Source organism: Echiichthys vipera (assembly GCF_963691815.1).
Source record: "Echiichthys vipera genome assembly, chromosome: 20".
NCBI classification, from domain to species: Eukaryota; Metazoa; Chordata; class Actinopteri; order Perciformes; family Trachinidae; genus Echiichthys; species Echiichthys vipera.
The window spans coordinates 2,095,602-2,107,948 of record NC_139845.1 but is presented as its reverse complement, the minus strand read 5'-3'; the positions used below and the strand labels follow the sequence as shown (position 1 = coordinate 2,107,948).

Genomic DNA, 12,347 nt, shown 5'->3' with positions numbered 1-12,347 from the left:
TGTGGACCGGGGGGCGATGGGGATTGAACCATCAATCTCTCGAACAGAGGACGACCCACTCTGCCACCAAGCCACAGCCGCCCGTATATAGCATAACTATAATGTAGTGTAGTATTATTATAGTATAGCCATTGAATCATAAAAATAGTGAGTAAGTAAATAAGTTTAAAGTGGAAACAAACAAAAATAGACTTCACAAAGATTGTAAATAAATAAATAAATAAAACCCACAAAGTCTCCACTGACACTGATGTTGTTTCATTAACGTGGCTTTAAACGTGTGTTAGCCTCAAAGTAGGAGTTTAAAGCTAATCTGTGTAACAAAATCTTATAAATATTGTGTATTTGTTGCGTTGCCGGTTTAAATAACAGAGTAACAAAAGTGTGTTTGTGTTTCAGAGTTCTCTTTGCAAAGATCACCAAGAACCTGGTGGCCGTGAAGAACCCAGGTACGACTCAGACCCTTTAGGGCTTCCGTAGAGACCACCGACAAAGTAGATTATCTTAATTACACGTAATTAAAACTACAGACTTTGCACACAAACACAAACCGTTGAGCACTCTTCAGAAAAGTACTTTTTTATATCCGTTACATCAGAAACTTTACGTGTGACTGAGTTTCTTCTCTCGCTCTTTCTCAGAGTCGCCGCCGCGCTCGAGTGAAGCGCACAGCGACACGCAGACGGACAGAAGGACCGAGGTAAGACACGCGTCTCCTGCTGCACTTTACTTAAACATATTATATATTTTAAAATACTGGAAATATTAGAAGGTTAAAAGTCATTTCTGCGTTGTTATTGTTCACTTTAACGGTTTTTTATGGGGGAGAAAGTGTCTAAAACTAAAGTTTCACGCTGTTCGTCTGTAAACACGTCGGTTATTTCACATAAATACATTTAACACAGTTCGTACTGGGGCTTGAGTTTTGAAAAGTGCTTGAATTTTGAATAAAGTTCACATTTCTTTCACAACAAATTGCTCAATAATAGAAACGTAATTTATTTTCTTACCCTTCTTGTAAAAAGAAACAATTGTAGTTATTTATAAAACAATACCGCCTCGTTTAACGTGATTTTAATGAAAAAAAAACCTAAAATAATAATTTTTAATATCTGTGTATTCGTAGAAATATGTCATTTACCACCAATTTACTGGAAAACCTCGAATTTGACCTCAGAAAAGACTTACGAAGTCTGATTTAACCACTAATTATTTTATCTTCATATTACTTTAGGAATGAAATAAATCATTTTAAGTTAAATAAAGAAGTAAAAAATAGAGATTCTCCACTTCAGGGAAACGGCTGCTCGACACGTTTGTCTTTAAAAGATTATTAAACAAAGTGAAAAGCACATTTTTTTATGTTTATTTAAAAAAAGTAATCTTTGGTACATGACGTAACTTTCTGCTTGGAGGAGATAAAACTTTATGATTAATCAACAACAAACTAAAATAGTTATTTTATCCAAATAACTGAAACCTGATTAATTACTTTTAATGCTGACTTCAGTAGAAGACGTGGCACATAATGATCTTAAGTTTACAATAAAAGTACAAAACAGGAAGACTTGAGTTTGCGTGTGTGCTTTCAGGAGGCGGAGTCAGAAAGTCGCTCTTCGTCTCCAGACAGAAGAGGACGACGAAGGAGGAGGAGGAGGAGCAGCGGCAGGAGCAGTGACCCGGGTGAGTTTCTCCTCTGAGGCGCCGCCGCCACCGCTACGACATCCATTTAACTAGAGTACTTTTGACTTGGATGTGCCCTTTCATCAGCAAAATGTAGAGTTCTCAAAGCTCTGTTGTGGAGTATTAGCAGGGGCGTGTGTTACCTTTAAGTGTGTCCCCACACGTCTGCACGGTGCTGTAGGTGTGGAGAGACGAGTGCGCAACACAGCAGATAAAGTGCTTTAGATTGAGTGGTTTTTGTGTCTTCCAAAGTACGGACGCGCTCCTGGACCGCTCACTTTTTAAACATCTTACGTATGGTATCGATAATCACGCACAGACACTATTGGCGAACGCAGACGCTCTGACGCAGGATGCACCTGTTGTACTTTTAATTGCCTGTCTGCAAAAATTCAATAAAGAAATTTGGAAATAAACAAAACGCAAATATCGTCCCGATTAAACTGCAGACGATAGTTTTTTCCCGGCATTATTCACAGACGGGCGTCCACAGGCAGCTGCGTGTTGCTGCAGACGCCTTTTTTAAGTTCAATAAATGTTCCTTTTTTAAAAAACTGAGACTCGTAACATTTGTTCTCATCATCGTGTCATTTTTAGGATGTAAACTGAGGGAGAAAAGTAGAATCGTCAGCTAAAATATTCTGTATTTGTCCTTGAAAAAGAGCTAATTTAAAGATGAGCTATTAAACTCTACCCATTGCACCTCCTCAGGGCCCTCCAACAGTTTAGAGGCTGGTGAAGACGAGGAGGAGGAGGAGGAGGAGTCAGAGGAGGAGGAAGAGGGAGGAAGGAAGAGGAGGAGGTCCGACAGCTACTCCCTGACCTTCGATGACAGCCTGTCGTGGTGTGTGATTGGTGGACTGGAGAGCGTCCGCGACAGACACAGCAGCCAATCGTCCGACTCACACAGCACAGTGAGTACGGTGCAAAACACTTGTCAATGCGGTGATGTTGTGTTGGTTTGTAACGCTGACTGTGTGTGTGTGTTTTAGTCCGGGAGGTCAGAGGTCACGGTCCCGCCCTCAGACTCAGAGAGCGACAACTTCAGCGTGGAATTTGAGGTCGAGTCCATCGACTCGGACGACTACAACGAAGACGATGCTTCTCTGTCTGCGGACGACCAGGTAAAGCGCAACAAGAGCAGCGGTAAAACGTCTTTAAAAGTGACGGATTGTCTCTTTAAATCGGTGCTGCGCAGTGGATCGAATTCATGCTGATGTGAAGAGTGTTACACGTAAAGTTACTGTTAAAAAAAAATCATAATATTTAAATAAACTTGTTACGTTTGAGCAGGGAGTCTGGTGTGGCGGTAGAACGGGGTTTTGTACGTTTACATGTGAACCCTTGTTTACAGTTAGACAAAATAAGATGAACTAAGTAGTTGTAAATAAATCTTCTAGAGGAAAATGAATCATTTTAACATTATCGACTAATTACAGGGGTGTTGAATCCACATGTGGTGCTCCTGTGTATTTCATCTATTAGTCCAGGGGTGTCAAAGTGATCCAGTAAAGAGTCGCTGTGTCTGCAGGTTTTCATTCCAACCAATCAAAAACACACCTGACTCAATCACCTGAACTGTCTTCACACAGTTGATTTGTTGGACCAGGTGTGTTTTTGATTGGTTGGAATGAAAACCTGCAGACACAGCGACTCTTTACTGGATCACTTTGACACCCCTGGACTAATACATGAAATACACAGGAGCACCAAATGTGGATTCATCCGCCACTGAAAATAGTCCCCTCCAGGACGCACTACTTCCTCTTATTTTGCGTGAAATCTTTCGCGATAAATGCTGAAATATTTGTTAGAAAAGACAGTAACCAACTTTTTAAGGGAACTAATTTCTGAACCTTTATTAACAGACAGGAAGTCAAGTTATCTTTTACTGCTGTAACAAAAGTTACCATTTATGTTGAATTTCTAAGCTGTGTTGATGATTTCCCGGTTAAACGTGTGCGGTTCCCGTCTGTTTCCCCGTCTGTCTCCAGGTTTACGAGGTCACCATAATCGAGGCCGAGGACGACGACTCTTTCGATGAAGACACAGAGATCACCGAAGCTGTGAGTCCAACACGAACGCAACATAATGGATAAAAAGTGCTGTTTTTAGCCGCAGCCTTGGGACGTCCTGCAGTCTAACGCCGTGTCTCTCCCTCAGGATTACTGGCGCTGCGCCAAGTGTGACGAGCTGAACCCTCCGCTACCTAGAAACTGTCTTCGCTGCTGGACGCTGCGTCAGGATTGGCTGTCGGAGGTTTCCCCCGACACGACAAAGTCCGCCTCCTCCTCTCCTAAAGCCCTGCCCCCGAAACCCACCGACCAATCAGCGGCCAAAGAAGCTCCAGGTAGGCGGAGACAGGAATTCAGAGTTAGAGACTCGAAAGTAGAATTTAAGTACCTGGATTTTGAGAAGCTGCGTGGAGATTTCACATGGACCCACAGTGTTTGTTTGCTTCACTGTCTTTTCAAACCTCTGACGTGTCTCCTGAAGGTTCAGATGTTGAGGAGAACGAAGGAGTCGATGTTCCAGATGGGAAAAGAGCGAAAACTCCTCCGCTGTCCCAGTGCCAGTCTGACTCCACCTCCTCCGCGCCCTCCTCCGCGCCCAACTCCCAGGACCTCCTCTGCTCCTCTCAGCCTTCCTCATCCTCCTCCTCCCAGCACTTCTCCTCCCTCGACTCCCAGGAGCTCCTCCCGTCGTCCCCCTCCGACCCTCAACTGGCTCCCCCTTCGGTCCCCGATCTAGACCGCAGCGTGTCGGCGGAGTGGCGGCTGCCGGAGACGTGCCTGGACCCGTGTCTCATCTGTCAGTCCCGGCCCAAGAACGGCTGCATCGTCCACGGGCGAACGGGACACCTGATGTCCTGCTACGTCTGCGCCAGGAAGCTGAAGAAGAGGAACAAGCTGTGTCCCGTGTGCAGGCTGCCCATCCAGTCCGTCATCCTCACCTACGTCAGCTGAGACGCCCCCAGCCTGTCCTCAGCACTCCCCCTCTCCGCCTACCTCAGCTGAGACGCGTATGACTCTTTATCTCCGGGGAAACTTCAGTTCACATTTTAGTCCCATTAACGTCACAGTCGCCGTAGAGTTACAGCGAATAAATGCCAAATTAAAGTTTAGTTCTTCTGTTCACACTCTCTATCCCTCTAAAGCCCTTTTCACACAGGCACTGCACACCTGAACTTTTAATTATAAATATTATGGATATTATTAAATTAAAACTCAAACGTAAACCGCCAACCTTCGAGTACAAAAGACGGTTTAATCTACGAGTGAGCTCGAGTGAAAACAGACAATCATTCTCAGGTGTAGTCCATGATTCACCCACGCAGCGAGGGATAATAATAATAACTCATGACGTTTTTATCACGCGTCAGCCGACAGCGGCGCCAAACAAACCTAGGACGCTGAAGAAAAACGTCGGTGAGGTGTAATCCACGTCATGTCGGACCTCCTGCGCGCTCTACCTGCCCCCTCCACTCCCTCGCTTACACCAAAACACACCAACGCATCTGACTCTGAAGCTTCGGTTGCAGTGTCAATGTGTGAAAGAGAAACTATTCTCCTCTGGAAGCTGGTATGACCCAACCATCCATCTGAACTCTGGTTTAAAGATCTTTAGGGAAGGGGTGAAAATCCATGTTTCTGATTGGATAAACCATCTGTCTGTCACTAACATAGGGGCCAAACCAACCAACAGAAGGATCCAGAGAACAAAGAGTTAGTGAGCGGCTCGCTCCATAGCTGCTCATCTCATCCGTGGACGCCTCCATGTTGTTCACACTCAACAGTCTCTTCTCGCTTCACTTAAATCCACCTCTAAACCAACGCTGATTGGTTCGGTCGCTGCTCAAACGTCTCCTGAGAGTAAAACACGACGGAGCTCAGAGCTCAGGACGGGCTCAGGAGGCTATGACCTCCGACATTACTCTGTATTTTTATCATCCATGAAAAGACCAAAACGAAAACATGTTCCAGTTATATTTTAAAATAGACAATATTCCTTCTAAGCTGTTTACATTCATGTTTAAGTGCAGCTTTAAAACATAGGATTTTTAAACACAACCTCCGTCTTTAAAAGGTCGGCGTTCGGGAATCGACAGATGTGGAGTTTTATTTCCATCAGCCGGTGACCGACGCGGACTGAGGATTTTCTGGAGCATATACGACTTTTGCTCCCTCAACTTACATCATAAGAAATTACACAATGATGAGAACAAACGTTACGAGTCTCAAATTTTAAAAAAATGACCATTTATAGAACAAAAAACCACCAATTTTACCACAAAGAGACACAAAACAACCACAAAGACACAAAACGACCACAAAGAGACACAAAACAACCACAAAGACACCAATTTTACCACAAAGACACAAAACAACCACAAAAAGACACAAAATTAACACAGAGACACGAAAACAACAACAAAGAGACACAAATCAACCACAAAGAGACACAAAACGACCACAAAGAGACACAAAACGACCACGAAGAGAGAGAAAACAACCACAAAGAGACAAAACAACCACAAAGAGACAGAAAATGACCACAAAGAGACAGAAAACGACCACAAAGAGACAGAAAACAATCACAAAAAGACACAAAATTAACACAGAGACACAAAACGACCACAAAGAGACAGAAAATGACCACAAAGAGACACAAAATGACACAAAGAGACAGAAAACAACCTCAAAGACACCAATTTTACCACAAAGACACTGAAAATGACCACAAAGAGACACAAAACAACCACAAAGACACTGAAAACGACCACAAAGAGACACAAAATTAACACAGAGACAGAAATTTTACCACAAAGAGACACACAACAACCACAAAGACACAGAAAACAACCACAAAGAGACACACAACAACCACAAAGACACAGAAAACAACCACAAAGAGACAAATTTTACCACAAAGAGACAAATTTTACCACAAAGAGACAGAAAACGACCACAAAGAGACACAAAACGACCACAAAGAGACACAAAACGACCACAAAGACACAGAAAACAACCACAAAGAGACTAATTTTACCACAAAGAGACAGAAAACGACCACAAAGAGACAGAAAACAACCACAGAGACAAATGTTACCACAAAGAGACACACAACAACCACAAAGACACAGAAAACAACCACAAAGAGACAAATTTTACCACAAAGAGACAGAAAACGACCACAAAGAGACACAAAACGACCACAAAGAGACAAATTTTATTTTACCACAAAGAGACACAAAACGACCACAAAGAGACACAGAAAACGACCACAAGCCAGATACACAAGAGCCGAACTTCACTGCGCAGGGATCTAAAACAAGAGGAAGCGGTGCGTTTGTCGGGGACACGCGTCCGGAGCATTAGTCCGTTGTTGTTGTTTTTGGTCTTTTCATCGGACAAACAGATGAATTCTCCTCTCAGAAAAAACTAAATATCCAAATTAATCTTCTTTACTTCCTGTTTCCTGTTTCAAAGTCAGCTTCGTTTTCCATTTCTTATCGTGACCTCCAGTGACACCGACTGTGCTTTTATTTTACGGGTCTTTATTTATATATAAATAAACATTTCCTGGAATTAAGTCTTTAATTTGAGACCAATAAAAAGGTAAAAACGTGAACTTCCTCTTAAGAAAAGTTCAGTTTAAACCCAAATAAACTTAATTAATAATTATTTATAAGCATCCCCATTAAACACTGCCGTCTTTTCCCCTTTAACACGTAAAAAATGACAAAGTTCTTCCCCTTCAGTTGCTTGTTTTCTAAATTATTAACAGATTATTCAGAAATAATTGACCCGTGAAATAAAGTTTACTTTTAATTCTTGCAGACGTGCGATTTCCACATTCTTTCGTTGAACGTTTCCTGGAAGAAAAACGTCATTTGGTCGAATTTAATTACATTTAAATCGTCTTTAAGTTATTATTAGGAAGAAAAACGGCATCTGAATGTATTTAATTACATTTAAATCATCATTAAGTTATTATTAGGAACTTAATTTGCCCTATATTGTTTTATTTATCTGTATAATTCAAACCAAATGACTTTGTTTTGTCCAGGAAACGATAAAGAAAGCGAAGTGTTAGCATCTTTATTATTTATTATGTTTATTTAAGACGCTCTTGTATATTTAAACAGATACTTTTCTCGGAGCTCTTTGAATAATAAGATAAAAATGAGATATCTTTAATATTTTCTGTTAAAAAAAGTCTGAATTGAATAAAAAAATGTAACTTCTGTCGACACGAGCCTGTTATTTATCCACACACACTGACAGTTTTTATTACATATGACACATTAGATTGTTTTTATTGGTGCATCGACTGAATGTTGGAGCGAGTTTGAACTACTTTATATAAAGAAACAACTTCTGATACGCACATTTGGATTCATTGGGACTCACTCAGGGTTCGTTCGGGTGCAGGAGACACTTAAAAACACACTGATGCAAGAGTTTGAATAAAGTGCTTTAAAATGTTCTGTTACATGATGACGGCATTTATGTTACAACAACAACAAAAACAAAGGTTCTGCGTATTTAAGGGTCTGCTCACACTGTCCTCCCGGACCACGACCCGGGCTTTAGGGTACTTGTCCCCCCTCCCTCTCCCCCCCGCGCCCCAGCCCCGTTTGTACTCACACTACCTGGGCCTCGGCCAATGCTTCTTGCTGTCCATACGCCATCACACCGTAACACGTCACACGCATTGATCGCGTGTGTGTGGCTTTGTTTCCAGATCTTTCCGTAGACCTCAGAGTTTTTGTGCGTCTTGTCGACTGTTTTTGAATCTTTTCATCGACCAAATCTGCAGTAAACACTCCACCTCCGCACCACACCAACGTGAACCTTTCACCGCCATTGTTGTTGTTGTTAAATGTCCGCGCATGGTCCGTCCTTCTATTTACATGTCCGAACAGGCGCACATAACGCTACTGCCGTAGGGCTCGTGCTCGTGCTCGTACACGTGCGCACGCTCGTGCTCGTACATGTGCAAACGGCTCCGCTAAAGCCCACCTCTTTCAAGCGGGCCGTGGACGGTCCGCTGGCCGCAGTTGAGCGCAGAGCGGGTGCGCTCACACTACTTAAAGGTACTAGACTTTAGCTGAAAAACCGGTTTTGGCCGCGGCCAAAAGGACAGTGTGATCACGCCCTAAGAGACTGAAAACAACAGTAATAGACTGATACATCGGCCGGACATTTTCATATAATGTAAATAACGCCGGGAAAAGGCTTTATTATTCAGCATCTCATCTTCAGCCTCTTATCCGGGGTCGGGTCTCGGGGGAGCAGCTCCAGCAGGGGACCCCAAACTTCCCTTTCCCGGGCCACATTAACCAGCTCTAACTGGGGGATCCTGAGGCGTTCCCAGGCCAGTGTGGAGATCTAATCTCTCCACCTGGTCCTGGGTCTTCCCCGAGGCCTCCTCCCAGCTGGACGTGCCTGGAACACCTCCCTAGGGAGGCGCCCAGGGTTCATCCTTACCAGATGATCCTGAACCACCTCAACTGGCTCCTTTCAACGCAAAAATGCACCTTGAAGTGCTGAAAAAGTGCTTGAATTTGACTCTGGATATTTTATTTTATTGTATTTTTACTGTGAAATATTGGAAACTGCAGTAAACATTGACCTCAGATGAAGTGGAGTAAGAGTTTAAAGTGACAGAAGATGAAAAAACACCAAATTAAAAGTACTTACTCATCATAAGAGCCGTCGTTCAAATGCATTTAAGTCTGGAGACAATATTTCCCATGTGCTGTTGGAAAAAACAATAATTACACACTGATATTAACCGAGCAACGTTCATAAAACGCTTAAAAACGTCCTCAAACTGCTCATTTTGCCACAACAAGGAAGGAAGTGAACCCACTTATTTTTGGCTAATTAGCATAATTAAAAGTATGCCGAATTAACTATTAATAGTTTGTGTTTACAGTAAACCCATAAATGTTCACAAAGAGACAGAAAACAACCACAAAGAGACACAAAACAACCACAAAGAGACGCAAAACAACTACAAAGAGACGCAAAATGACCACAAAGAGACACAAAACAACCACAAAGAGACACAAAACAACCACAAAGAGACAGAAAACAACCACAAAGAGACAGAAAACAACCGCAAAGAGACACAAAACGACCACAAAGAGACACAAATTGACACAAAGAGCGTTAAAACGATCACAAAGAGACAGAAAACGACCACAAACAGACACAAAGACACAAAACAACCACAAAGAGACATAAAACAGCCACAAAGAGACACAAAACGACCACAAAGAGACACAACCACAAAGAGACACAATACAACCACAAAGAGACACAAAACAGCCACAAAGAGACAGAAAACAACCACAAAGAGACAGAAAACAACCACAAAGAGACAAAACGACCACAAAGAGACACAAAATGACCACAAAGAGACAGAAAACAACCACAAAGAGACAAAACGACCACAAAGAGACACAAAACAACCACAAAGAGAAAAAACAACCACAAAGAGACACAAAACAACCACAGAGAGACACAAAACAACCACAAAGAGACAGACAGTGAACCCACCTATTTAAATGTCCTGTAAGATTTGTTGGTACAGACTTCCTCATTAAGTTTTAGCCTTTATTAGCCGACATTTAGGCTGATTAGTAATTAAATAATTCATATTTCTAATAAGAAATATAAAATAATCTCAGAATAATCAGAAAGGAGGAAGTTTGTCTTTATTTTGACATGATAAATTACATTTTTCCCATCACATTGGCACTAAAATGCTTCCATACCTGATGGTTTAGCCTGTATTTGTTTATATTTGTGGCTAATTAGCATAATTAAAAGTATGCCGAATTAACTCTTAGTAGTGTGTGTTTACAATAAACCCATAAATGTTCACACAGAGACACAAAACAACCACAAAGAGACAGAAAACAACCACAAAGAGACAGAAAACGACCACAAAGAGACACAAAACGACCACAAAGAGACAGAAAACGACCTCAAAGAGACAGAAAACGACCTCAAAGAGACAGAAAACGACCTCAAAGAGACAGAAAACGACCACAAAGAGACACAAAACAACCACAAAAAGACACAAAACAACCACAAAGAGACAAAACAACCACAAAGAGACAGAAAATTACTACAAAGAGACACAAAACGACCACAAAGAGACAGAAAACGACCTCAAAGAGACAGAAAACGACCTCAAAGAAACAGAAAACGACCACAAAGAGACACAAAACAACCACAAAAAGACACAAAACAACCACAAAGAGACAAAACAACCACAAAGAGACACAAAACAACCACAAAGAGACAAAACAACCACAAAGAGACACAAAACGACCACAAAGAGACAGAAAACGACCTCAAAGAGACACAAAACAACCACAAAGAGACAAAACAACCACAAAGAGACACAAAACGACCACAAAGAGACACAAAACAAAGTTTCACATTGTAATGAGTTTTTCCATCACATTGGCACTAAAATGCTTCCATACCTGATGTTTTAGTGTGTATTTGTTTATATTTGTGGCTAATTAGCATAATTAAAAGTATGCCGAATTAACTATTAGTAGTGTGTGTTTACAATAAACCCATAAATGTTCACACAGAGACACAAAACAACCACAAAGAGACACAAAACAACCACAAAGAGACAGAAAATTACTACAAAGAGACACAAAACGACCACAAAGAGACAGAAAACGACCTCAAAGAGACAGAAAACGACCTCAAAGAGACAGAAAACGACCTCAAAGAGACAGAAAACGACCACAAAGAGACACAAAACAACCACAAAAAGACACAAAACAACCACAAAGAGACAAAACAACCACAAAGAGACAGAAAATTACTACAAAGAGACACAAAACGACCACAAAGAGACAGAAAACGACCTCAAAGAGACAGAAAACGACCTCAAAGAGACAGAAAACGACCACAAAGAGACACAAAACAACCACAAAAAGACACAAAACAACCACAAAGAGACAAAACAACCACAAAGAGACACAAAACAACCACAAAGAGACAAAACAACCACAAAGAGACACAAAACGACCACAAAGAGACAGAAAACGACCTCAAAGAGACACAAAACAACCACAAAGAGACAAAACAACCACAAAGAGACACAAAACGACCACAAAGAGACACAAAACAAAGTTTCACATTGTAATGAGTTTTTCCATCACATTGGCACTAAAATGCTTCCATACCTTATGTTTTAGTCTGTATTTGTTTATGTTTTTGGCTAATTAGCATAATTAAAAGTATGCCGAATTAACTATTAGTAGTGTGTGTTTACAATAAACCCATAAAAGTTCACACAACCTTCACTGCGTCACTTTGAAACTGAGTTAAACTTTAAAATGTGGTTTTTCTCAGTGAGGTCCGGAGCGTCTTTGTTGTGGTTGTTTTAAACGGGTTCACGGACGTTTCCTCGGGTTCACATCAGATAAAATCACTTCCCCTGAAACTTTGAGTCCCGCTGAATCTAAAAACGTGTGTTTCGTGTGTGTGAGCTGAGTCACGGACTCCAAAATCACCTTCATTGCCTCCGTGAGTTGCGTTTGTCGCCTCCTCCGCAGCTGAAATCAGCCGTTAAACCACAACAACGGACTTCCGGTGGTTTCTGAAGCGCTGTCCCTCTGA

The 12,347-nt window shown here is 41.6% G+C and overlaps 1 protein-coding gene and 1 long non-coding RNA gene across 2 annotated transcripts in view; one reads left to right on the top strand and one right to left on the bottom strand.

Annotated features, from left to right (window-relative positions):
• The window catches only part of mdm2 (MDM2 proto-oncogene), a 15,782-nt gene extending 9,137 nt beyond the window's left edge, over positions 1-6,645 (top strand). Inside the window, exons 6-13 of the mRNA XM_083934874.1 lie at positions 400-449; positions 642-700; positions 1,593-1,683; positions 2,395-2,597; positions 2,676-2,807; positions 3,678-3,749; positions 3,847-4,033; positions 4,180-6,645. Coding sequence (XP_083791000.1) covers positions 400-449; positions 642-700; positions 1,593-1,683; positions 2,395-2,597; positions 2,676-2,807; positions 3,678-3,749; positions 3,847-4,033; positions 4,180-4,649 — 1,264 coding nt within the window. The 3' untranslated portion in view covers positions 4,650-6,645. The remainder of the gene's footprint in view (positions 1-399; positions 450-641; positions 701-1,592; positions 1,684-2,394; positions 2,598-2,675; positions 2,808-3,677; positions 3,750-3,846; positions 4,034-4,179) is intronic.
• Positions 1-12,347, bottom strand: part of LOC310962406 — a 26,341-nt gene extending 13,994 nt beyond the window's left edge. Inside the window, exons 1-2 of the long non-coding RNA XR_014593659.1 lie at positions 12,242-12,347; positions 9,390-9,447 (exon numbers count right to left, since the gene is read on the bottom strand). This is a non-coding gene — a long non-coding RNA (uncharacterized lncRNA). The remainder of the gene's footprint in view (positions 1-9,389; positions 9,448-12,241) is intronic.